This window comes from Epargyreus clarus, unplaced genomic scaffold (genome assembly GCF_041222505.1).
Source record: "Epargyreus clarus isolate Ecla_fem2 unplaced genomic scaffold, WU_Ecla_fem_2.2 ptg000019l, whole genome shotgun sequence".
Lineage (NCBI taxonomy): Eukaryota > Metazoa > Arthropoda > Insecta > Lepidoptera > Hesperiidae > Epargyreus > Epargyreus clarus.
In genome coordinates this window covers 4,292,356-4,317,045 of record NW_027332227.1, presented here as the reverse complement: position 1 = coordinate 4,317,045, position 24,690 = coordinate 4,292,356, and the positions used below count along the sequence as shown (strand labels likewise).

Genomic DNA, 24,690 nt, shown 5'->3' with positions numbered 1-24,690 from the left:
CTTATATATTTTCATAGATTGTCCGAAAAATTTTTCTGTCGTGCGACCGGGGATAAACGATAGGAGAAGAAGAAGAAGATAAAGGAAAGGAATAGGCACAAACAACATTAGGACATCACTATGTTTAGTATCCTTGACAGTGACACTGGTCAATTGTCACTGTCAGAGTCAGACTTGTTTATATTGATTTTCCGGATTTTCGTAAATAGGTAAAAGTTATAACATTAGTAGTAAACTCGTACTACATTGTAATTTGTGTTACAATCTTCCCGTAAAAACATGGAGAATGCAGAAAACCTAATAGAAGCTATCAATCAGTGTTTCTTACCCAAACTAAATAAAAACTACGATGAGACTGAAACCCATGCCGAGTATGATACTCGCAATAACAGTTTGGAAGAAAATACAAAAGCTGTTGTGGAAGTACTGGAGAAAATGAAGATAAAAATACCTCCCGAGGAAGAAGTGCCGGCTATCATTAAATCGGATAGAATAGTTATATTAGCGACATTATTAAATTTATATAAAGAATTGCTTTGCGATTGCTCTTGGAATTCGGATAAAAGTAAAGAATGCGCCAAAAAAATAAATGAATGTTTCGAGCTTAAGTGCGAGACAAAACTAGAAGATGTGTTAAAGAAAAATGACGTGTGGGATAACCAAGCGGTGTTTAATAAAGCTTTGGACGAGCTGTGCAAAAAGTTGACGACTGACGATTTTAAAAAGTATCCAGGCCAAGTTGAGGTCTATTGTGATCTGGTGCAACACTTTCAAGTAAAGCAATTCTTATAAAATCTTGTAGTTTAGTTTTCATTTAATATACATTTTTTTACAATAGAAGTAGAGAACAAGCATGCAGTCCACCTGATGGCTAGTGCTCATGGACATCTGTAATTAACTCCAGATTATATCCTTAGCAATTACAGATGCATTGCTCTCCTGAGCACTAAGTTCAAACACCTGATGACAGCTGTGTTCTGGTTTGAAGGGTGTGGTAAGACATACTTTTGCAAAGTGTTCCAGCTTCTTCCTCGAAGGTCGAGGGGCATCTGTGTATGACCTCAAGTAGGAAATTAATCTTGTCTGGGTTTGATTACCGATGTCCATGGGCGACAGTAACCATTTACCATTAGGTAGACTTCATGCTCGTCTGCTACTTCTATATTATATAAAAAAAACTGTTTTATTGTTAATGCTTAAAAATTAAAAAAGATATATAATTACAAACAAGTTCCCGTTTCATTTACTTTTCTAGATCATGTACTTCAAGTATAAATCATAGATTTATTGATATTAAGTTATTTTTGTGTGTATGTGTGCATCTAATTGAATCATATCTTTTCAGGATTTTGAGCTGACAGTGAAATCTTTGAAGATACTTCCAGTTGCTTTAATTCTGGTTGATGACTTTATTGAAGCAAATAAGACTAAAGGATTGATGTGTTGTCAAGCTTTATTGAAGAAATTGGTATATATTTGTTTTTATTATAATACTTTAGTGGTATCCACATAAACTTATTGTATAAAAAAGTAGAATAAAGAATTATAAAACAATTATAAATTATAAATATAACTTTTGATTTTAGTAGAGATGCTTTTCAGGCAATTTACTTATGTTCCTCTTGTAATTTGTATTTCTTATGAAAATACCTTTTTGCAAATCACATTTGTTTAAATAACAAATGATTTTCCATTGTTATAAAATTATTAATAATATTTATTTGTTTTCTTACAGAAAACTGAAGATTTTGAGAATGGGAATTACTATGATGTCATATATCTAAGTGTTAAAAATTCACTTAATCATAAGGACATAAAAATCACTGAATTGAGTCAATCTTGCGCTTTACTGCTGTGCCAAATATTTCCTTCAGACATTAAGGTGTTTATTTATTTAAATTATTAAAAATAAAAAAGACACTACATAATATCACCTAATTTGAATGTAAATATGTAAAAACTGCTGTGTTAAAAGGAAAGGATACATATAAAAATATTTAAAATTAAATCTATTAATGTAATATATCATTTTTCAGGATGAAAAACTTGATGAGATGTACTCAGATGCATTGGAACAACTGAATACAGAATCAGATTTGTACAGGAAGGCAGCATACTTCAAATATATCAAGAATATAATGCAAATGCTCCAAATAAAATGTGTGGGGAAGAGTCTCTTCAAAACAGTTATTTGTGATAGCATTGAAAACTGCTTGACTGATAGTGTGGAAGAGATCCTATTGATGCCTTCACTTGAGGTAAAAATTGTTTATAATTATTCACAAGTCGTTATGTTTTGTATTGCAATTATTTTAAAAAATGTAGATTTTGAAATATCAACATTAAAACTATTAAATTCCATGTTTAAAAATGAATTTGTATTAAAATTGTAAAAAAGTAGAATATTTTTTAATGACATGATGCTTACTTTACTTTTATAGTCATCTTAAATAAATCATTTTGTAAATAATTCCTGACAATGTTTATTTTTTACAGTGTTTAGAAGAATGGATCAAATACTGCTGGCCAGTTTGGAAGCTTCCTGTAGACTTCAAGGTACTATGTGCCCTACTGAAATATTACAGCAAGTGCAACACTGGTGAGGGTGGCTTGTTTGTTCAGAGGCTTATTGTGACACTGGTCTCTCTTTGCTCAGCTGAAGAACAAAAACAGTTTGTAACTAAACTGGCAGGTAATGAAGAACCTGATAGTTCTAAAATCGTTGATTTGACAAATGAAGTTTAGACTAATGATTTCATTAGGAATTTTCTGAATATATGTTTTATAAGGAATTGATAGTCGGTAGAATAGTGACGTAGTTATGATAATTCACATTTACATATAGAATGAATTATAAATTCATTATAGCTAAATATTATAGGAAATTATGTGCAAATGAGTTGATATGTTTGTAGATGTTAATTTTGTTTATTTAATTATAATATTGATATGTTAAGATTATGTGAGTAAAAGAGATTAGAATGCATTTTTACGCAATAAAAGATTACAATTAAATTTTGTTTATTATTATTATATTACATTAAAAATTGCATCACCTTCATAAATATGTTAATGATAAAGATGAGGCATTGAATACATGGAACATAAATATTTATATCAATATAATTCACCTTCAAATTTAATTTTCCTATATATAAACATGATTCTGAGATATTATTTACATTGTTGCTTTAAAAGTCAAATGTTTCTCCTTTAAACTGTGGCGGCAAGTTAGTTATGATGTCCCTCATTTCCTCTAGTTTCTGCTGTGCGGTGTTCCGTCGCCACAGTACCGGACATTCTGTATTCTCACAGTCAAGGTACTGAGCGTGGCCACAACATGAGTTGCAGATCTGGAATGACAATATATGTTTTATTATACATCAGTAGATAAAGATAAAGTAGAATACAAATAAAAGTAGATAAAGCAGTGATAGTCTAGTGAACTCTAGTGGTTAAGAAACTCGGCTTCTCGATCGAGAGGTCCGAGGTTCAAATCTCAGGCACGCACTCCTTATTTTTTTAAATTATGTGCGTATTAGAAATTAATTATCACTTGCTAAAAGGTGAAGGAAAACATCATGAGGAAATCTGAATACCTGAGATATATAAAAAAAATATCAGTCTACCAATACGCACTTGGCCAGCGCGGTGGACTATGGCCAAATCCTTCTCATTATGAGAGGAGACCAGTGCCCAGCAGTGGGCCAGGAATGGGTTGATCATGACGATGATATACATCAGTATCACTTATAGTATGCATATGCAATTTGTGCAAAAATAAATTAAATGTGAGATTTAACAATGAAACTTATTACTGCTATTATGTCTTATTAAAGGATGTTCTGTATTATAATAAATATCTATGTTATTGACGCATTTGCAAGGACGAAGGTTCTTTCAACGTTGGGTATTAAAATATGTTGCGTACTTCATGGCAGCAGCGCAGGTGTTGTTGCGTGTTGGCGGCGCGCGCGGCGAGCGCGGCGGCGGCGGGCGGCGCGGCGCAGGCGGCGCACAGCGCGCGCGCTCCCCGCGCCCCGCACGCCGCGCACCGCCCGCGCTGCAGGTAGCGCGCGATGCCGCCTGTGCCCGATTCGCGACTCCATCCAACCTCACGCCACCTGTAAGACACGTTATACGTTGTTACACTGGAACTTTATTCTTACAATGAAACTATAAGGTCGTAGAAAACGCGGGTTCACGGCTGCAGTAGCACACGACTTACGTAGTATGTTACGCGTATACCAATTACAACACGCAGCACATTGCAACAGTCGTAGTCGTAGAACACAGGCTTAAACTTACCACTTAAACACGTCGACACCCAGCAGCGACAAGCACCGATGCAGCGGCGGGAGCAACACGCGCGTGGCGTAGTACGCGACGTGCGGGGTGAGCGCGGCGTCGCGGAGTAGCTCGTGCGGGGTACACGCCAGCCGCACGAGCGCCGCGCCCGGCGCGCCCGCGCTCACCACCCACGACACGCGCTCGCCCACGCGAGGAGCGCTGCGGCGGTCGCGGGACAACGCGCGTCTGGATATCAAATAAAGTCTATGTTTAATTTCGATTGGGTAAAATTTCGGTAGAATGTACAATTTATCCAGTAAACAAATTTTATATATCGACATTTACACACATATTTTTTTTTTATTTAATAAGTTTTTGTACACAAAAAGAAAAATAACAATTAATCTACACACAATACAATTTATCTAGATTATGTCGCTATTTCTCGAGTGTATCACAATAAAAGAAACAGTTAGATATATTTTAATAAATCCTCCCGAATACTGTAAGTATCCTCTCGCCTCACCCACCTTGTCACTCCACCTCACTACTACTTCGTTGTAAAAGGAAGGTGGCATAACCCTTTCTGGTTCGACTTCGGAGGCCCAGCCAGAGTGTCATTGATCTATATGTACGTGAATCTATTTGTATGTAAAGAAAAAATCTAACTGAACACATATTATTCCCTTTATTAGAAGATCCCATCAAGCCATGCCAAGTCAAAGATTACTTATTTATGACTTCAACACGTCAACGTCAACTGCCCTTTGCCGTACAATAAACACTTCACTACTGACGAACAGCTCATAGATGTAGGTGCAGGTCCGCGTCACGCGGCGCACTCACTTGGCGATCTCGTTGGGCGGCGCGGCGGCGCCGGGCCGGTAGCCCGCGGCGCCGTGGTACTCGCGCGTGAACAGCAGCTCGGGCGGCGGCAGCGCGCCCGCCGCCAGCCGCGCCAGCTGCGCCGCCGCCAGCCGCCGCACGCGCGACACGTCGCCCGTGGAGAACAGCTCGCAGAGCGACTGCTGCAGCAACTGCAACGATACACGAGTACATATGCCACAGTTTTATATGGTTGTCATTAACAGATATAGCCAAAACAGAACATGAAACCCCTCTCTGCCCCTTCCACTTTAAGGAAGAATTTTTGGACTTCTGTGTGTGTGGGCAGCAGATGTCACTAAATGAACAAAACAGATTTTTTTCTATTGTTGGAATAGGCATCTGTTTGAATTCTGTCTCGTCAGATAAGAAGGTAAGATGTAGCATGCTTAAAATGCTAAAAAAAAGCTTATTGATTGTTATTTTATAAACTCCAAGGTCATATTTATACTTTTTTCTGATCTCAATCATACATAAAAATATAACAACAAACTAACTAACCTGAGAAGTGGCACTCAGGAACATTTTCTTTCTTTCATTTTTTATTTTTTAAAACCTTATAATCAATACAAAAACTCACTTTGACACCAGCAGGGCAGCCGTCTCTACGCACAGTCTCGATACCCTTAGCTTCGTAAACAGGTTTCTCTTGGTCGGGACTTTCATACATGTAACCCACGTAACGTTTCTTAGTTTGAAGAATGCATGGCTGATAAACCTACACAAAATATTTACGAATAAAAAAACAAAGACATTCGTCGTCATTTTGTCTTACTTTATAAAAAGTATCTAATTGAATTAACAACAATAGGATATTGGTTCTAGTTAAAAATTCAACAAAAAATCTAAATATAGAATATTTCAATAGAAGCGAAATTGTGTTTTATTTAATATTCTTATTTGTATTTTTATTTTTGGATTTTTTTTTATGAAATTAGGGATTAATTTTTTACGGAAAATGACTATATACATAACTGTTCCATACTTTCATTGCACATTTCTATTTTGTAGCACAATTAGTTAGGACCTTTTAAAATGCAATTCCGTTCATTCATTTGTACTAGTAAGTTGATAACTCAACCTTCAAGTTCAATCAATTCAAGTTTCAATACCTTTTCTAGTTTCAACGCAACGGGCGAAGGATTATCAGCAGTGACGGCATCAGCAATCTGCTGGCCGATGCGGAACGCGTCCGCGCGCGAGCCGCCCGGCACACGCACGAACATCGAGTCCGTGTCGCCGTACACTACCTGTGTATTTAAAAAATATATATGTCAAGATAAATTTTATTTTATCAATTTTTTTTATGACTTCTCGATATATTTTTTGTATTTTTTTTTTTGAGACTCCGGTGCCAATCCCCATGTAGACTGACTGACGCATCGGCTTATATCGCTTGAGAAATAGTGGAACTTTAGCGATGAACTAATGGTTAAGGCGACTGTTCAAAGTTTTCCGACGATTACTTAGTAGCTTATGCATCTATACAGACATTTAGACAATCAACTGTTGCTAACATTTTAGATATTAGTTATAATATCAGCCGCTCAGCAACCAATTAAGGGACTGATTAGTACCTTAAGCGACAAAATGGTAGCTTACCTTAGAGGCATGGTAAACGAACAGAACACTGTTTGCGCTTTATAATTATTTTTATACCAATCTCACACACAAACCTTAACATTCCACTCAGCATCATTCCTGACGAGTTTTATAGCCCGTTCGAGCGTCTCCCTGCCCTTAGCGACCACGCTGTCCCCGACCTCCACGCACGGCATGCGCCCGCTGAAGTTCGCCGCAGTGTACCCGTACGTCACGTTCGCTATTAACTTTAAACCTGGGAACGGATAATTAGCCATTTATTACGCCAGTTATTAGAATCAATCTTTATATAACTCCTTTCTTTTAAATGTGTATGAGGCTCATAGGTAACTTACTTTATTTTCCATAACAAAAGAAATACTTTGCATAATTATGTGTATCGTATATGTTTTATCGACAATGCAACAACCTCACTCTTCAAATTGACCCATCCATTAAGAAAATCTTGAAAATCCATTCCCAAAACCAGAATTACAAATCATCGTCGACTGCTAATAGCAGCTAATGCAATTTAAAAGTTTATACACCTTTTGAACATACTAACCTAATTGTCTAGAATGCATCGCCTTTTTCACCGCTTCATCGGTCTGCAGCTTCATCCCCTTCTTCACCGCCTGGCGCGCCGCGAGGATCCTCCGCAGCAAGGCGGGTAGCACCCCACGTCGAACTGATGGCTTCACGAAACCCACGCCCACCGGCGACCAGTGGATCAGCCCGTTTTTGTGTAGAGCCTCTAGTTTTGATTTCGGTATACGGAGACGCCAAGCGCCGAATTCGTAGTGCGAGTCGCTAAAGAAAAAAAACAGGAATAGATCAGGTCTTGCTATTGTTCGGAAATATGTGCCCAACAGCGGTGCAAAAGTTTGCTGTTGACTTTATGTATTTCAACAGTTTCCAAAAATCTTAACCTTATCGGCTTAAAACATAAAATATCTAGTTTCTATGCATTTGAATGTCATGAGAGTATTATGACTTCAAAAAATAAGTCAAAAAATCCAAGTTATAAGAGAAAAATAGTCAATAAGCATGGATAATTTAAAATAGTAAGTAGCTGTGGGATTATCTATCGGTATTTACACTTTAATAAACTAGAACACTTACCCAATAATATTTTGCACACGGCCAATACACGTCGAAAAGCAGTAGTTGTATGCGATCATCATAGAGGGATATAGACTTTGAAAATCGAGCACTATCACAGGATCCGTGTAGAACCGGGACTCTGTAATATAAGATTAATTAAATATAAGTAAAGAAACAAACTGCTTAAAAATAATAGATTGAAAAGGGTAATAATGTAGCCAATGTTACTCTCACAATTGAGATAAATTATCTAAATTTGTTAAGAGTCGTCTGAACGAAGATTTGTCTAAGGGGGCGTCAACAATAATAGTCTTAAATTAAGGGTTTCGGAAACTCGCTAAAAACGTTTCACGTAATTGATGGATGTAGTAGGCATCGTGTCTTAGACTTGTCCGATTTAGTAATCGAACGATTTAGTATTCCCTCCTGATTACCCTCCGTAGTCATATATTTGGTGCATATCTATACAAAATATCATTAACCTGGTTCAAATATAAGCGGCAGGCATTCAGGCGCTTGCATGGCGGCTCGCTGCTTCACAGTGGGTGATAATGCTACTAAGTTGAGTGGACGTGCCGCGCGTAACATCAGTGACTCCACGCGGAACTGCGAGCCGCGGGACAACACTAGTGCGATTATTCATGCAAAGAGTCGATATGTTGACGGCGTTGAGCGTATACAGGTAGTCGTGCAGTCGGGTAAAAACATTTCGAGTATGTCTATTCAAAAATATCATTAACCTGGTTCAAATATAAGCGGCAGACATTCTGGGGCCCGCATGGCGGCTCGTTGTTTGACGGTAGGTGACAATGCGACCAGGTTGAGTGGGCGTGCCGCGCGTAACATCAGCGACTCCACGCGGAACTGCGAGCCGCGGGAGAGCACCTCCCACCATTGTAGGCCGAACAGTCTCGCTAGCTCGGATGTGCGGTCTGAGGAGGCAAGTAAATTGTTTGTTGTAATGGCGGTAGAGCCCTCTGTAGTTCAATTCAAGCGGCACTACCGTCACAACTATTTCGACCTAATAACAGCAGTGTTAATCTCAGCTATGTTTTGGTTTGCACGTCGTGTCGTATAGAAGACATACTTTTTCGAAATATTCCAGCTTAGTCCTCAGGAGGAGTAACACATCTTATCTACGGTTGATTACAGATGTCCTTAGCGATAATAGGCATTACTTACCATCAGGTGGAGTGCATGCTCATCTGCTATTCCTATATTATAAAAAAGAAGAGTAGGGAGGCTGTTGAGTTGGAGGAGCCTTTGTGGTTCATCTATTCCAGATAATTACAGCAGTAAGGAGTTACAATGCATATATGATCAACCTCACAAAGCAAATTTTATCATACAATAGTTTGGTTTCTATTTCATTAAATTGAATTAATTATTGTTAATGCCTATGATTTGCATAACTTCTTAAAATTTTAGTATTCAAATTAAATCAGAACTTACTTATAATATCAAGTTTTTCTAACATTCTTACGGTACCAGACAACTTCGTCAAGTAGTATTCCACGGTTATCCATCGTAACATTCGGGATTCATTGTTCCACCATTCCGAAAGCTTACTATAACTGTATTTCGGTACTCTTTCCTTCAGGATTTCATACATGCAGTTCTCAAAACTGTAACTTGAAAGCGCCAATTCATAACGAAAGAGCCGCCACACATTAAAGGTGATTCGTCCAATAATTTTCCCTTCAAATTCATTATCATCAGTCTTACATCTCTTCTGCCGGTGCTTTTCTGTTATCCTCGATATTTCTCGAACAATTTCCAAGCCTAATATTTGCGCTCTCTCTAAAACATATCCCCAAGAATTCATTTCCATTTCATACCCGCACATAATGTCGGGATCGTGTTCTTGAACCAATTTTATAAGTTCTTCGAGTATTTTAATTTCACTGTTCACATATGTAACGTTAGAATTAAAAGCACATCTATCTAGAAATTTAGGGGGACTCTTGTCATCCACTACGAGTACTTGAGTAAGCTGTCTTGTAAGGAAATGGTCTGATGGAGATTCGTTTGTGACTGTTATGAATATAGCTTGAATAGCATCATACGCTGGGTCTGGGTATAAATCACCTCTCACGGCGGTATGTACTTCGACAAGCATTAGAGTAAGGAAGTTCATCTGAAAAAATATTTATTTGAATTATAAATATAAGGTTCTATGGCTTGTATCAAAGCTTGGCAACTGAAACATTCAAATTCAAATATTATCTATTCAAAATTGATTCATACGGAACTCTTTTTGTAAGTCAAAACTATCATTTCTTCGGATGGTGTTTCGCTATGAAGAAACACCGAAAGAAACTCCATACGTGTGCAAATTTGTATATTTTAAAATAGTGTTCATATTTACCTCTACTGTAGGGGAATCAATTAAAACTTCTTGATTTTCACTGTTTCCAAAGCATAAAATTGACCCATCAGGTTGCATCGTGACTTGCGGCGAATTACTTTTATCCTACAGTAACATCACAAATATTATTTTTGTAAGCATAAATTGTGCAAATATATCCAAAACAGAAAATAAAATGTACCTTATCATTTAGTTCTAAGCTTAAACTACTTTTGATATCAACATCATTCAGTCCTATCACTTGTGAACTATCTATTTCATCTAGGTCTTTGCTTATTTCTTTCATATCCAAATTAGTTTTATCTACACACTCAGAACTCGTATCGTGCTTGTGTTCTAGACTTCTTAAAACCTCTCGAGTGGTCGGCGCACGTTTCACTGGTTGTAAAATGTATTCCTTATTATTCGCTAGTAATTGCAGCAAGTCTGGTTTAGGCAATTCTTCTGCTCCTACATTTGATTGTAAAAATAATAATTGACGCCATTCTTCGATGCTGGTTACATTTAATACTTTCTCAAATGGCTTTTGATCTCTGGCCAGTCGGCTGTGCAATTTTAGTACCATTTGACCTATTTCCACTTTATCGCCAACGTCTTTGTGGTCGGAATAGAAAGGTTTTGGATTGTTAGTCTTAGGTATTAAATATTTGTCTAAAGTAGATATTATGTAGCTTTTACTTGGAGGTCTAATTTTAGGGGCTAATATTAAGATATTATCCACCTCGTTCTTCGTGATATTGTATCCACCATAAGATTTATCTAGGTTGTCTTGGTCATTTATAACTGTAATGTTTTCTTTTTTAATATTGGAGATAACAGTAGTCTGTGTAGAAGAATCATCAAATTCTTCTATCGGATTCACGTTATCTTTGTGACTTTCGTCAAGGGAATAGTCAAATAATTTTGAGGAATCATAAAAACTTTCTATACCTAAATTGTCATCATCTGGAGACGAATCGAAAGAATCACTTAGAGCAACCGAAGCTTTATTTTTGACTTCAGTCACATTCTTGTGTGATGGACCAGCTATCGGTTCGTATTTATTTTGCATGTCATATGATGCAGCTTTTCCTGGATGAAGGGATTCATGTTTGTTAACTAAGTTAGTTACTGATTCATTTTCAAATTCTAATTTTTCTTTAATGCTCTTTTTGTTTATAGATACTTCGTCATTATTTATTGAAGAGTCTATAACATCTACGGAATCATTTAGTTCTCCCTTAACTATTATCTCACTTCCTTCTGAATCTATCTGTTTTATATTCATTTTATCGTCATCTCCATATGTAATATTTAAACAATTTATGTCCTCTTTGACAATTTTTCTACTTTTAATTAAATCTTCCTCATTTAAAGTACTTAGATTAGAATCCTCATCTATGGACGCATTTGTAATATTACTATCTTCATTACTGTTTTCTAATTCAGTCTTGTCTCCTAAATTAATACCTTTATTTTTTGAACTGGTTTCTTTCTTATTTTTTGGCTTTGACAATCCCAGTTTAAATGATCTCATTTTCCTTTTTCTAAGTTTTTTTAGACCTGCTGATAAACATTTTGGGTAAAATTAAACGGCTAAGTCAAATGAAATAAAATAATATAGATATATGAATATGATATATTTAACCTTACATTCATCATCACATGTTCCATCTAACTGTGATATAGTAGCACCCTCCCAAAAAGATTCATCCCATGAAGGCGAATCATTATCGTGGTCATTGCTGAAATCAAAAACTGTAGAACATTTCATTTGAATATATGAAATATTATATTTAATTTAAGTACCATGTACTTCAGAAAATATAATTACCCTTTAGACTTGTCTATGCATAAAGTATCTTCATCAAAAACCTTTGAATATTCAGCATCATCCAGCTCTACATTTTCTTCATCTACATTAGCAGGTGTTCCCATTATACTGTCATCCTCAATTGGTTTCTCATCTAAATCTTGTAGTATGTCTACTAGTTCTAAATCTTCAGAGTCCACTGTGAACAAAATATTAACATTATACTAATCAAATGTGGATAATAGTATAAAAATTGCATCTACAAATTACTCACATGGAACTTGACTGTAATGCAATGAATAACTGCTATTTATTGCTATATCTTCATTCACAATCGTAACATCAAAATCATCGAGAACATCGTTATCCGCATCAGGACTTATTTGTAAAGTTTTATTTACATTTGGACAAAATATGCTTTCCCGTAAATGTGCGCAGACATCAGTAGCATTAAATAATTGAGAATCATCCAATGTTTCAGCTGGATAGTGAATTTTTTCTATGTGTTTAGCATTTCCAACATCAGTATTCACAGGTTTATCCAATAAGTCGGATATTCTAATAGAGAACATATTTTGAAATTTATAATGTGAATCAGTCTCATCTGAATTAATTCTGCCTTGAGAAAGAGATTTTGAAGCCATTGATGCATTTAGCTTTTCTCTCCTTTTTAATTCTTGGTCCCATACTTCCTCTAATCCAGGATTTTCAATCCCATCACCTTTGCCTACTCTCTGTCTGTTAATAATGTGTGACGCGATACAATCCGCTTCATAGTAGCAAATGCTTTCTGGCTTCAAAGTAAACTCATCTGGACTATCAAGAGGCTCATTACTCTTTTGAGATACTGACGACTTACGAAATTTAACCTTTTCTAGATCAATATTGCTCATACCAAAAAGGTTAAAGTCGATAAAAAATTGCAATGTGAAATTCAGATGAGATTCATGGGGCTGAAGGGTTTGACCCAAAATAGCACCATTGCTACATAATTCAACTGCTTGCCTTATGAGCCCTGGATTGTACAGAAATATTTTTAAGTAGAGATGTTCTTTATCATGAAATCCGTAGAATGGTCTGAAACAAATTAAAAATTATTTTTATTTTCATTCATAAATTCATAAATAAAAATAAAAATCTGTTTAAAAAAAAACACATATCGTAAAATTTGATGGATAAGTGTTATAACTACGAATTTCACAATAAAAATAAAAACATGCAAACCTCGCGATAAACTATATTCATTACGGAGTTTACTACTATATCATTTGCAGGTACTTACAATCCTTTCACCAGAGATATCTTATAAACATGCTGGTTTGCTGAAGTGGCTTGTTTAAGTGCAATATTTAGAGCCTTATCCAGGCTCGCTGCAATCTAGAAAAATGAAAACATAGTTTTTAAATTTTATTATTATTTATTTATTAATAAATGTTATTTATATTGTCTAATGTAAATGATAATAATTATAAAGGTTAAGTTATAAACATAGGCCTGTGGAAACTTATGAACTTTAATTACTTTTTAAATTAAATTCCTTATGTATGTAAGGAATTTAATTAAAAATTTGTGTATCAACACAAATTTGTAAGCACAACACATAGTTGATAGCAAGGCATTATAAGTAAGAAAGATTAGATTTTAAACATATTATATAAGAGTAAATGGCATTAAGTTTTTATAAAAAATGCTTTTGGAAAATTTACATATTTTAGTTTTTATTTTAAATTAAAGGCAAAATTTAAATTCTATGACAAAAAAAATAGTTTTCCTAAAACTAGATAATATACTTAAGAGCTTACTTGGTACAAAAATTGGGGCTCTGGATTTGGAGTAGGGCATGGTATGTAGAAGTAGGGGAAAACACCATGAACATGAAGACATGCTTTCCGGCCATCAGGTGTAGACCCAAAAATTCTTAAGACTGGTACCTGGAGGCAAATTATTTTTTTTTTTTTTTTATGAGATTGCAGTAGCAAGTTAGCTTGCAGTCCATCTGACGGTATGTAGTCTTGGTCACCCATGTACATATATGACCAACCCAAAGGGCAGGTTGTACTTGTAGGCGATCATAGATATGTTGTCACTCCTGAGTATATTGCCAACTTCATATGTAAATTAGCTGTATAAATAAGTGTGGAAAAAAGAGACCCTTAAACATTACAATTTATAGCTCATGGGGGCAACATAGCCAGCCATGGGGCTTCATGTAGGACTCTTAGTGTTAACTTGAGGTATATATATAAATAAGTGAAAAGCATGGTCATGACTCAAAAATTGTGTCTAGAATCATTACTATGATTTTACATGGCTAGGATCACAATTAATATACATTGTGTTCTCAGCAATGCTTGATTTTCATATATATTTATATTTTGGAATAAAAAAAACAAGTTGTGGTGTACCTGTTTTATGTTGGATCCTCTGAATTCTGAGTAAATAACATCAATCCCAGGTACAGGTCTCGTTAAATAGTGATCACATACTACAATACGAACTGAAAACTCTGGGTTCACTAGCAAGGAACCTGAAATCATTGAAAATAAAAAAAATACTATTTAATACTAGTAAAGAACTTGGGACATAATTGAAACTATAAAAAATGCTATTTAAGGCTGTTTGTTTTGAATATTATTACTAACTTTTATCACTCGAACACCTGTAAGAGTTTTGGTCCGAAGTTTGAAAAGTTCTCTCCATAGTACCTAAACGCCTAACATTTTATTACGCTGTTATTTTAAACACTATGTTTAAAGTACAACCCGTCAGTACAACCGAAAATATACAAAAACTGTAGTTTTTAGGCTAAATAATATCGTATATCTGTCTTCTATGAAAATAAATTTCACAAAAAAAAGGAAAATATTATAAATATGCAAAGAAGTCGGGAAGGACGAATGAACTAAAATCGTATATTTTAATAATGTAAAGATAAATTTAAATTAATAAGAACACTAGTAGTTACACTTTACAAATATGTTTGAAATGTTGTATTTGTATCCTTATTGAACTTTGAAGAGTTTGAATTAACTGTCAGTTGTCATTGTCACAGTTACGTCTGACAGTCTGTCACTACCACAAGCTTGCTCTGGTATAATTGTCGATGGTGTCACAGACTACTAAAAAGTTAACACTTTTGAGAACCAAAGACAAGAGATTATACAGACTTTATTGTTACTTTATCTGGCCTGAAGCGAAATGTCAAAGGTCAATATTGATGAATGGTGATATTTTTGTTTATATATTTGTCTGATTCCGGTAATCCGATAGCGACAATTTTTGCGCGATCAGAAAATAAATAAATTGGGTATTTGAAATCTTCGCACTGAATATGTAGCTAAGAGAGAACAAACAAGACAGCGAATAAGTGAAAATGTAAACATTTTTGCAATTGCTAATGGAGATGCATTGAGTATTTTTCAAGTTAAATAATTAACTAAGAAGAAACATCTCGTGTATGAGTATAATATCAAGATGTATTTTCCAGTAATAATGGATGAGGTGGACATATTTTACGAGATAGCTTCACATCAGAGCAATTTCAAGGGGCGAATTGTAAGTTGACACTACATTCTATAGAATCCTTCATAAGTTCACTATCCACACCTGATTATTATAATAGAAGGCTAAAGTACTGTTATATTCCGATTTGTTCCTTATTCAAGAAGTTTCAGTTTAATCTCAAGGGTAACAATATATATGAACTTCAGTGACATTTAAGGTTGAATACAGATGTCCATAACGGAGGATTAAGGAGAATCCCAGGTACCAGGCACCTTTGAATTACAAAGTTATTTGTATTTTAAAATTATTTATTCACATGGAGGTTCTTAAAAAAATCTCAGTTTTGTGTTAAGTCGATTAATCCACACTTGGTTTGTGTGGTGGACTATAGCTGAAGGTCTTCTCAGTCATAGGTTGTTCACGACAGCTGTCCAAGGGGAAAGGAATCACCTATGGTTCCTACATATCCTATTTGTAGTACGAGCGTGCAGTGTAACTGATGCAAAGTGATCACTATGTTAGCAATAATAATTCTGAAATAAGAAGTTGAACAGGTGTATTGCTGCCCCTTGACATACTCATAGCCATATCAGTATCTCTACTTATCAAAACTCTTCATTATAAATATAACGTAGTAGTAATTTGATCACAGTTGTTGCAATAGTAGACTCATGCAGTGTTCACTGTGGGATTCACATGGTCTATCACCATTACAAGTAAGACTGGTAGAGTAGGAGTTTATAATATAAATAATGTTTTAGATGTATTCGGCCCTGTTGATATACATAATTGGTGTGTTAATAATCACAATATATCAGCTACGTTACAGTCGTCGGGATATGGAGGATGCCCAAAACCACATTATTTATTGGACATTGGTTTTGTTTCTAACGATAATGGGTATTATGTGGATTGTGGATCAAAAAGCATGGTTACTTATTTGGCATGCTATAAACTAAAACGAAATGTATCCATTTGATGGGCCTACGAAGGCACTTATAAATTGTCAGTTACAGTCAGTTGTTTTCTAGTCAGTTATTTCTATTAAATTTTTATTTTGTAATTATATTATGAACAATATCGCCATAGTCGTAGAACAAAGACAGATTTGACAAAAATGCGAAATTCACTTTTTATCATGTTTGGAAAACATATTGTCTAAATATTATTACCGCATTACAAAAAAAAACTATGTATTTTAGCTTTCAAATTAATCTGTCGGTATAACGACAGATTTGAAATGCGCTCATAGTAAATGACGTTTGTTAATAACTTGAAATGGCTGCCTTGTAAAGTTTGGTATTTGTTAGATCCGACTTTGTTCTACGACTATGATAATATGTTCTTTATCAGTCTGTTGGTTTCTAGTCCCCGATATTTTTATTATCAGTTTTTTTAACTTACATTATGAACAATATGTAATTGATTAGTCCCAAGCTGTTTTATCTTACATACATGTAAGAGTTGTACTCTTTGTATCTTAAATAAAGGATGACTTACATATTATAAATTATATGTAGTTGTTTCACTATATTCAAATAGGAAAATAAGCGAAACTTTAGATTTATATCTTCTGTATTGGTTGTCTTTTAGGTTCAAGAATATTGGTTCTTATGATTTGTATGCATTTATTAAATCCTGTACAATTATGTGATACTTAGGTCCTTAACATCATAATGACCTGTAACTTCAGTTTGGTACGTTACCTATTTATTTGTTAAAATATGATAAACTGTAGCGAATAAGAATATTGAAAGTTAATTTTCATAATTTTTGAAGCATTTCTTGTTTTTTATAAAGAAAATAATCTCATTGACACTATTGAATATTATATTAGATACTGTATTCACATAGTGAAAATCTTATTATCTTATTGGTGTGATTGTTCTAAATTATATAGAAAATCTCTATTGTGGAAAGCACCTAATTAATAGGTACATATTGTTGCATTGCTTGATAGTTATTATTATTTATTAGTGCAGTACATTTCAAATACATGTTTATCTACATATTCTTGATGTAAACTATGTAACCGTGGTAGTTTTTATGATATTAAATATAATAGGTAATCATGTGCCCTTGAACTTATTTTATTGTAAATGTAATACACACTAGTCAACCAAAATTCTGTAGTAACTTTAAGTTTAAGTTTAATGTTATAAAACTTAAGTAGAAATTTAAGAATATATTTATTTGCATTGTTATATTATATAATTCTTTGTTCATTATTTTTTTGTAGTGACAAGCCTGTGTTTATTCATAAAATGTATGCTCAATATACCTACGCTAGGTAGGTCTGGGTAGCCACCAAATATTGTAACACAAATGGTGAATATTATGCTTTGTTTTAATTTAATTATATTATTATTTGTGATATTTTTTCTTTTATAGATCTCATTTTTTGTAATAAGATTAAGTAAATATTACTATTGTAATAATAAAAATAAAGTATTTTTCTGTCCTTATTGGTATTATTTCAATATACCTACGTCATTTATAATTTTTTCGCAACGCTAAAGACCTCGGAAGAATGATAAACCTACAAAGGATGCGAAAGATATATATATGAACCCATATAGAGAAAGAGATGCCTAGAAAAGTCGTGTCAAGTCGTCTTAGGCTATGGGCGATTTAAAATTTTAGCAAAATTAATATGCTTGTTAATTATTATTGTAGTGCAGATTTTTTATTACAAAATTGGCTTGATCTATTAACAAATTTAGAAGAACTCCAAATTAATATTTGAACTTATTGACAAAAAGATCTAAATAAATTTTATTAAATTACGTTATGAAATTTTATTATGATTTTTTTTTCAAATCGGGGAACTTGTAAAATCGTTTATGATGTTGGCAACAAATTACTTTTGCTAATAAACACTACCCGCACAGATAAGTTTGCCGGCAAGTGCAAGATGGGACTTCATACCCACCGGTCTCTCATATGCCGCGTCTGCGTTTGCAATATGGGGGTGGGTAGGGATTATTCGGGTCTCGAGGGTACCCTCTTTGCCCGGGCAAATTCTCAAGGGGGTGAATACCCCCCAGATTTTAATATTCTTTCATAATAATATAATATTATTAATAATATTATAATATAATGAGACAACATTAAAATTATACCAACCCCGCTGTTTAGCGGGGGGTACAGGACTCGGTCAAATTACCAGACTGGCAGTCCCCCTCCTGATGGTCGGAGGGAGAAACCAACCCTGGGAGCTCCCGCGGAAGCGGCCGCCCCTCAGGTGGTCGATCGTGAAGGGGCGCGAACCCCTTAAGGTGGGAGTGTGGTCCGGCCTCAGCTCGTTCGTACATCGAGCGAGCGAGGCGGACCACAAACTCCTCCACGGACTGCATTTTAAGGTCGCGCTCCAACACGTCGTTCCTGACGTAGCGACCAGCCCCCACGATCACTCGCAAGGCCAGGTTCTGCTGCGCTTGGAGACGCTGCCGGTTCGACCTAGAGACCAACGCATACCATGCCGGCGCCGCGTAGGTGAGTCGGGAACGAATGTAGGTCTTGTAGATACCTAGTTTCGTTCGTAACGGTAACCTGGATGTAAGCACCGGTCGGAGCATCGCTCGGGCCACTCGGGCCTGGTGGATCGAGTGCTCCACCTGCGGGGTCATACGCAACGAGCGATCGATGCTACATCCTAGGTATTTAACATGGGTCTGCCAGGCTACCTCCGTTCCCCGGAGACGTAGCGGCGACGGCATAATACGCTTGCGGCTGAAAAGTATTGCGACTGTCTTACCGACATTGACAGCCATGCGCCACTTATCCAGCCACATAGGTAGTAGGTCGAGCAGGCGCTGCATCCTAGCGGCAGCTAGTTCAGCTCGGCGGGATGACGCGAAGTACGCACTGTCGTCTGCGAACAACACGAGCATAACGTCTCGTTCCCACTCCTCCAGGTGACCGCGAAGGGTGGGAACGTCGTTGGTGTATAGCGAGTAGAGCCACGGCGAGAGGCAGCTTCCCTGCGGCACCCCCGCACATATGGGCCTAGGGTCTGAGGCGACGTCCTCGACCGAAATATAGAACTGCCGCTCACTTAGAAACGATGCTATCAACCGTGTCAGCCCCGCCGGGGCAGGTGTATCCATCATTTTGCACACGAGCCCACTGTGCCATACACGGTCGAACGCCTTCTCTATATCAAGAAAGACGCCGACGGTGTGACGGCCGTAATTAAGCTCGGATGCCAAATGATGGATAACCCGCGTGAGCTGTAGCGTTGTAGAGTGGCCAGCGCGGAATCCGAACTGCTCGTCCCTTATATTAAGGAACGGGCGCAGTCGTTTCAACGCCAGCCTCTCAAACAGCTTGGCTGTGGTTGACAGCAGGGTTATGGGGCGGTAGCTACCCGGGAGACGGCGGTCTTACCCCGGTTTCGGGAGGACGATTACCTTCCCTAGTTTCCAGATGGTCGGAAAATGGCCGGTGCGGAGAATGCCGTTGTAGACCCGGGTCAGAGCGACCAGGGCCCCTCGGGACAACATACCAAGCGCCATGTTGGGGATTCCGTCGTGGCCTGGAGCCTTACGCCTGGGTAGGCGTGAGGCCGCCTTCCTTACCTCTGTAGGAGAGATAAACTCAATCCCTTCGAGTGCCGGTGTCGGACGCCTAAGGAAATCCCTTACTCTACCTTCTACCTGCTCATGGTGCGCGGAGACGTACGGTGCGGGTGGGTGCGGTGAGAATTGCACTTGCATGTACTCCGCAAGCACCTCCGCGCGGTCCTTTGCTGCGTGGACCCGTCGCCCCTCGCCATCTAGGAGGGGGGTGACGGGGACCTTAGCTCGAGTCAGCTGTCTGTTCAAATGATGAAGTGACGTCTGCGTCTCGCTCGCCTGGTCGATCCTCATCTCCCAGGCGGCACCTCGCAACTCCACCATCTCAACAGACAGCCGCTCGGCCAACGCATTGAGGTCACGCTTGACCCGGGGGCATCGGGTGCGCGCCCAGAGCTCACGCAGTCTACGCTTTTTAGCGAGGGCCTCGCTCAGACGAGCTGGGAGAGGTGTTGAATAGCGACCCGCCTCCACAGGAATCAGGGTGGTCGAGGCCGCCAGGGCATTCTGGATAGAGGTTTGTAATACCTCGGTGGCGGCCTCGATCCCCTCGGGTGAGGAGAGTGGGCCGCTGAATTTAAGTGATGGTAATTCGTTTTTAAATTTCTCCCAGTCCGTCTTACTGCGGGCTCTGGGGGGCTCCACACACGCCGCCCCCACGCCAAGGGTGACGAGGATGGGCAGGTGTTGTGTGTCTAGGTCATACAACACCTCCACGTGGACCGGACACGGGAGGTTCTTGTGGAACACTATGTCCAGGACATCGGGACGGTGGGACTCTACCGAGGGGATATGGGTGGGAGCCTCGGGCCCCTGTACCTCGTATCCTTTAGCCTCGGCGTCTAAATACAGCTTCCGTCCCACGGGGCTGATGACTCTAGAACCCCACGCCAGATGTTTTGCGTTGAGGTCACCAGCCACCAAGGTCGGAGCACCACCGTCCAGGATGTTGTGGATGTCCTGCGGGTCAAATTGGGGACCTGGTGGGCGATATGCCGCATAGATACGCAGCTCTCCTTCCGCCACTTTAAGTGCGACCCCTATAGATCGCGTAAACTTAAAGGGCGGTAGTGACAACTCCTCGTGTATCACGTCGTGACGGACTGCCACCGCGGTGCCCCTGTAAGGGAGCCCCACTGGTGTGGTTTCGTCTCGCCGGTACACGTGGTAGTTGGGCAGCTTCAGGTCGAGGCCTGGCCGCAGCTTGGTCTCGCCCAGGAGTACGACATGAATGTCCTGCTCGTGTGCGAGACGTCGCAGCGCACTCAGGTGGGATTTAATCCCCCCTGGATTCCAGTACAGCGCCCTGAGAGACGCCGCACTGGACCCCAAGGAGGTTTGCCCCAAGGAGGTTTGCCGGACTCTATGTGAAAATATATTCCGACAAACTTTTCTGTGCGTATGATAGGGGCGACACTTACGATCGTAATGTTGCCAAAACTACCTGGAACTGGAAATTTTTAACGTTTATTCATATTTAATATAAAATTATTACTAATTTGTAATAATAACTCAAAAAATATTCATTTTATTGAACCATAATATAAAAATTTTATTTTATTTACGTAATGTAGACTCGTTCTACCTTTTTAGTCTGTGACGTCTATAAATATTATCTTTTCATATGTAGTCTGTGGACTTGAGTCCATAGATTATTCAAGTCTTTATTTCAGCTGTTCTTCAGTCAGTTCTGTTACAAAAAAATTAGTCGTGTTTTTACATCATTCGTCGACTCATTGCTTGCTTTTATAAATAATGAATACATTAACAGAATATAATATTTACGTTACTGGTGTTTCATTGGTATTTTAAGTGAGAACGTGTTAAGTAAAATAAACTTTTAGGTGTTTTTAAAATGGCATAATTTGTGAAAATGTTGTGTTGTTTTGAAGTGGAGCATTACGAAGAAACATCAGCAGATACGTAAATCTTGATGGTGGACGATGGATGATGAGGAAACAGACTTGCGGGAGCAAATATTTCACAACAATGTCCGGGAGCAGATCGTGAGTTGTAAAAATTAAACTTGTATTTCGCAGTTAAAGTAAACTTCACTTTATATAAATGTTAACAAAAATATATATTTTAGATATTTCTGCTGCTGTTCATCCTGCTGTACTTATTCTCGTTCATGTTAATCGAGAAATTTCGGCGGCGTGACAGCGAAGACTTTTTCACTGCAGACGAGGATGAAGTCAAAGTGTACCGCATCAGCTTGTGGCTGTGCACTTTCGCACTTGCCGTGTCGTTGGGCTCTGCACTCCTGCTGCCCGTGTCAATAGTCAGCAACGAAGTGCTCATATTGTACCCCAATAGCTACTATGTCAAGTGGCTCAACAGTTCCCTTATACAAGGTAAAAAAAAACAAAATACCTACAATTTAATGAGCCTTACTTTTAAAAACAATTTCTATGAATACCATATTTAAAACTTTTAAAATAATCAGACAAATTTATATCATCGAAACAAGTAACAAGTCAAAAATTAAAGCATGTTAGTGTCGGCTTATTATTACTATTTAAATTGATAGTCATGTTTTAGACAAAAGATACTTAATTATTGTTTCAGGGCTATGGAATCATGTATTCCTATTCTCAAATCTGTCACTCTTTGTGTTTCTACCGTTTGCCTACTTATTCTCGGAATCCTCTGGGTTCCCCGGATGCCGTGGGCTGCGAGGGAGAGTGTACGAGACATTCATAGTGCTGGCACTGCTCGGTGTTGCCATGCTTGGTCTGGCATACGTTATATCTGCATGGGTGGAGGGAGACCGATCCAGTATTGATGCTTTGTTGAGTAAGTACTGTAAAATTTTTGTTTTTGTTTTGTATATGTTCATATCTATTGCTATCTCTGAAGCACAAAATTTATTTACTATAATATTCATGAGCATACATGAGAGGATTTAGGGAAACCAGACCTCTAAAACAAATTTTATGGATAGGACATTTTTTTTTCTTAAGAAACTATTTAATGTATATCACAGTTGAGAAACTACATTTAAATATGAAACCTTTTTTGGTCACAAATTTGAGAGACCAAGTAACCTTTTTTCCCATTAAACACCCTCCCTAAACAAAGCTGTAGCAACATACAAAATAAGATCATTGACTTTAAGGTATTTTTATTTTATTAAAGTTATTTGCTTTATGCTTTATGCCATGATGACTTATGAAAAGTTTTAAAACAAAGCGTTAAAAAAATTAGATGTTATCATGTAAAATATAATTAGGATGATATGAATATATTTTTGAAGAATTTTAACGATCTGTAAGGTCAATTAACCCACATTGTTTTCAAGTATTATATGAGTGCAATTTTGTCATGTAAATAACATTGGTAGTGAAGCCTAGTGGTTAAGAAACTCGGACTCTCGATCGAGGGGTCCGAGGTTCAAATCCCAGGCATGCACCTCTGATTTTTCAAAGTTATGTGTGTATTAGAAATTAATTATCTCTTGCTAAACGGTGAAGGAAAACATTTTGAGGAAACCTGCATACCTGAGAGATTTATAAAAAAAAAACTCAAAGGTATGTGAAGTCTACCAATACGCACTTGGCCAGCGCGGTGCACTATAGCCTAATCCTTCTTATTATGAGAGGAGACCTGTGCCCAGCAGTGGGACATTAATGGGTTGATGATGATGATGATGAAATGACATTATTGATGACCTACAATATTTATTGTAATAATTGCCCTTGTCATTATTTTTTAATATTGATCTTAATAAATAAAACATAATATCTTACACATATTTATGTTTCAATCAAGGAAAGGTTTGATGAACTATTGGCATAATTAGCTGATTCTATTAAGTGTGTTTGTGTTTAATTGACTGTGAAAATAGTCAAGGAGAATATATTACATTTGTTTTGAGGTCAGTGTGTTGCTTTACTTACTGAGAGCTTATGTTTTCTATTAGAGTTCTTGATTTGTATATTTAAGTGAGGATTGTACTACATAGCATATCCTTCTATCAATTTTACTCTTAATTTTACAGTGTGTTTAGATAAATACACACTTACTATTGTTTGGCAAAAAAGACTTATAAGTTGTAGATCTGCCAAAATTTGGATTCTTTTGGCCAATTATTTCACTATTGTGGGGCCCCCTCTCTTGTGGAGGCCCTATGGCATTAGCTCTGCTTGTTCTTACCTAAATCCTGTCCTGCCAGTAAGATGTTGATATACTCACAGCAACATTATATATTGTCAGTAAATCTTTAAAATTATCATACACTTGCTTGTTGCATGATGATAAGAAATTATTAAACAGGTAATTACGGTACCTATTAAAAGTAGGACATGGAAAATACAAAAAAAAATAGCTTTATTACTTTTATTACATATTACAGACAAATATTCTTGTTACAGGTTTTTCTTGTCACAGTCTGTCTCTGTATTACTCAGCAGCTATAAACTCATACATTAATATCTATTCTATTAGTATTGATAAATAATAACAGTAATTATATTTTTTAAATTATTTAAGTATACATACATTTACCCTCATTAAATTATAGACCAAGGGTCCTCAAACATTTCTATGATTAATCAGGGGTAGAAACTTTGTAGTTTGGTTCGTTTACC

The 24,690-nt window shown here is 37.1% G+C and overlaps 3 protein-coding genes and 1 long non-coding RNA gene across 4 annotated transcripts in view; 3 read left to right on the top strand and 1 right to left on the bottom strand.

Annotated features, from left to right (window-relative positions):
• The first annotated feature begins 144 nt into the window (after positions 1-144).
• LOC140749999 (uncharacterized) lies at positions 145-3,014 on the top strand. Its single transcript, XM_073083277.1, has 5 exons — positions 145-774; positions 1,346-1,468; positions 1,736-1,882; positions 2,037-2,258; positions 2,497-3,014. The coding sequence occupies exons 1-5, from the start codon at positions 280-282 to the stop codon at positions 2,743-2,745; spliced, it is 1,236 nt and encodes a 411-aa protein (XP_072939378.1). The 5' UTR covers positions 145-279; the 3' UTR covers positions 2,746-3,014.
• Positions 3,005-15,018, bottom strand: DNApol-zeta (DNA polymerase zeta catalytic subunit). The gene is made up of 20 exons (XM_073083278.1): positions 14,663-15,018; positions 14,426-14,547; positions 13,823-13,951; positions 13,303-13,397; positions 12,295-13,097; positions 12,042-12,219; positions 11,861-11,952; positions 10,410-11,770; positions 10,229-10,333; positions 9,313-9,997; positions 8,601-8,792; positions 7,879-7,999; positions 7,322-7,566; positions 6,852-7,012; positions 6,288-6,425; positions 5,756-5,893; positions 5,137-5,327; positions 4,309-4,536; positions 3,932-4,124; positions 3,005-3,353 (listed from the first exon to the last, which is right to left on the bottom strand). Exons 1-20 carry the CDS (start codon positions 14,718-14,720, stop codon positions 3,192-3,194), a joined length of 5,397 nt encoding a protein of 1,798 aa, XP_072939379.1. The 5' UTR covers positions 14,721-15,018; the 3' UTR covers positions 3,005-3,191.
• Positions 15,019-15,203: 185 nt separating this feature from the next.
• On the top strand, positions 15,204-17,985 carry LOC140750219 (uncharacterized). Its single transcript, XR_012103180.1, has 2 exons — positions 15,204-15,575; positions 16,286-17,985. It is a non-coding gene; the product is annotated as an uncharacterized LOC140750219 (long non-coding RNA).
• Positions 17,986-21,756: 3,771 nt separating this feature from the next.
• Positions 21,757-24,690, top strand: part of lili (LMBR1-like protein lilipod) — a 32,130-nt gene continuing 29,196 nt past the window's right edge. The window contains exons 1-3 of the mRNA XM_073083248.1: positions 21,757-22,107; positions 22,191-22,455; positions 22,670-22,897. Coding sequence (XP_072939349.1) covers positions 22,045-22,107; positions 22,191-22,455; positions 22,670-22,897 — 556 coding nt within the window. The 5' untranslated portion in view covers positions 21,757-22,044. The remainder of the gene's footprint in view (positions 22,108-22,190; positions 22,456-22,669; positions 22,898-24,690) is intronic.

Coding starts and splice junctions, on each gene's coding strand:
- LOC140749999 (XM_073083277.1), top strand. CDS start 280: ATGGAGAATGCAGAAAACCTAATAGAAGCTATCAATCAGTGTTTCTTA. Junction 775..1,345: donor ATCTGGTGCAACACTTTCAA/GTAAAGCAATTC, acceptor ATATCTTTTCAG/GATTTTGAGCTGACAGTGAA. Junction 2,259..2,496: donor TATTGATGCCTTCACTTGAG/GTAAAAATTGTT, acceptor TATTTTTTACAG/TGTTTAGAAGAATGGATCAA.
- DNApol-zeta (XM_073083278.1), bottom strand. CDS start 14,720: ATGGAGAGAACTTTTCAAACTTCGGACCAAAACTCTTACAGGTGTTCG. Junction 11,771..11,860: donor TGGAACATGTGATGATGAAT/GTAAGGTTAAAT, acceptor GTTTATCAGCAG/GTCTAAAAAAACTTAGAAAA. Junction 5,328..5,755: donor GCTGCCCTGCTGGTGTCAAA/GTGAGTTTTTGT, acceptor GTATCGTTGCAG/TTGCTGCAGCAGTCGCTCTG.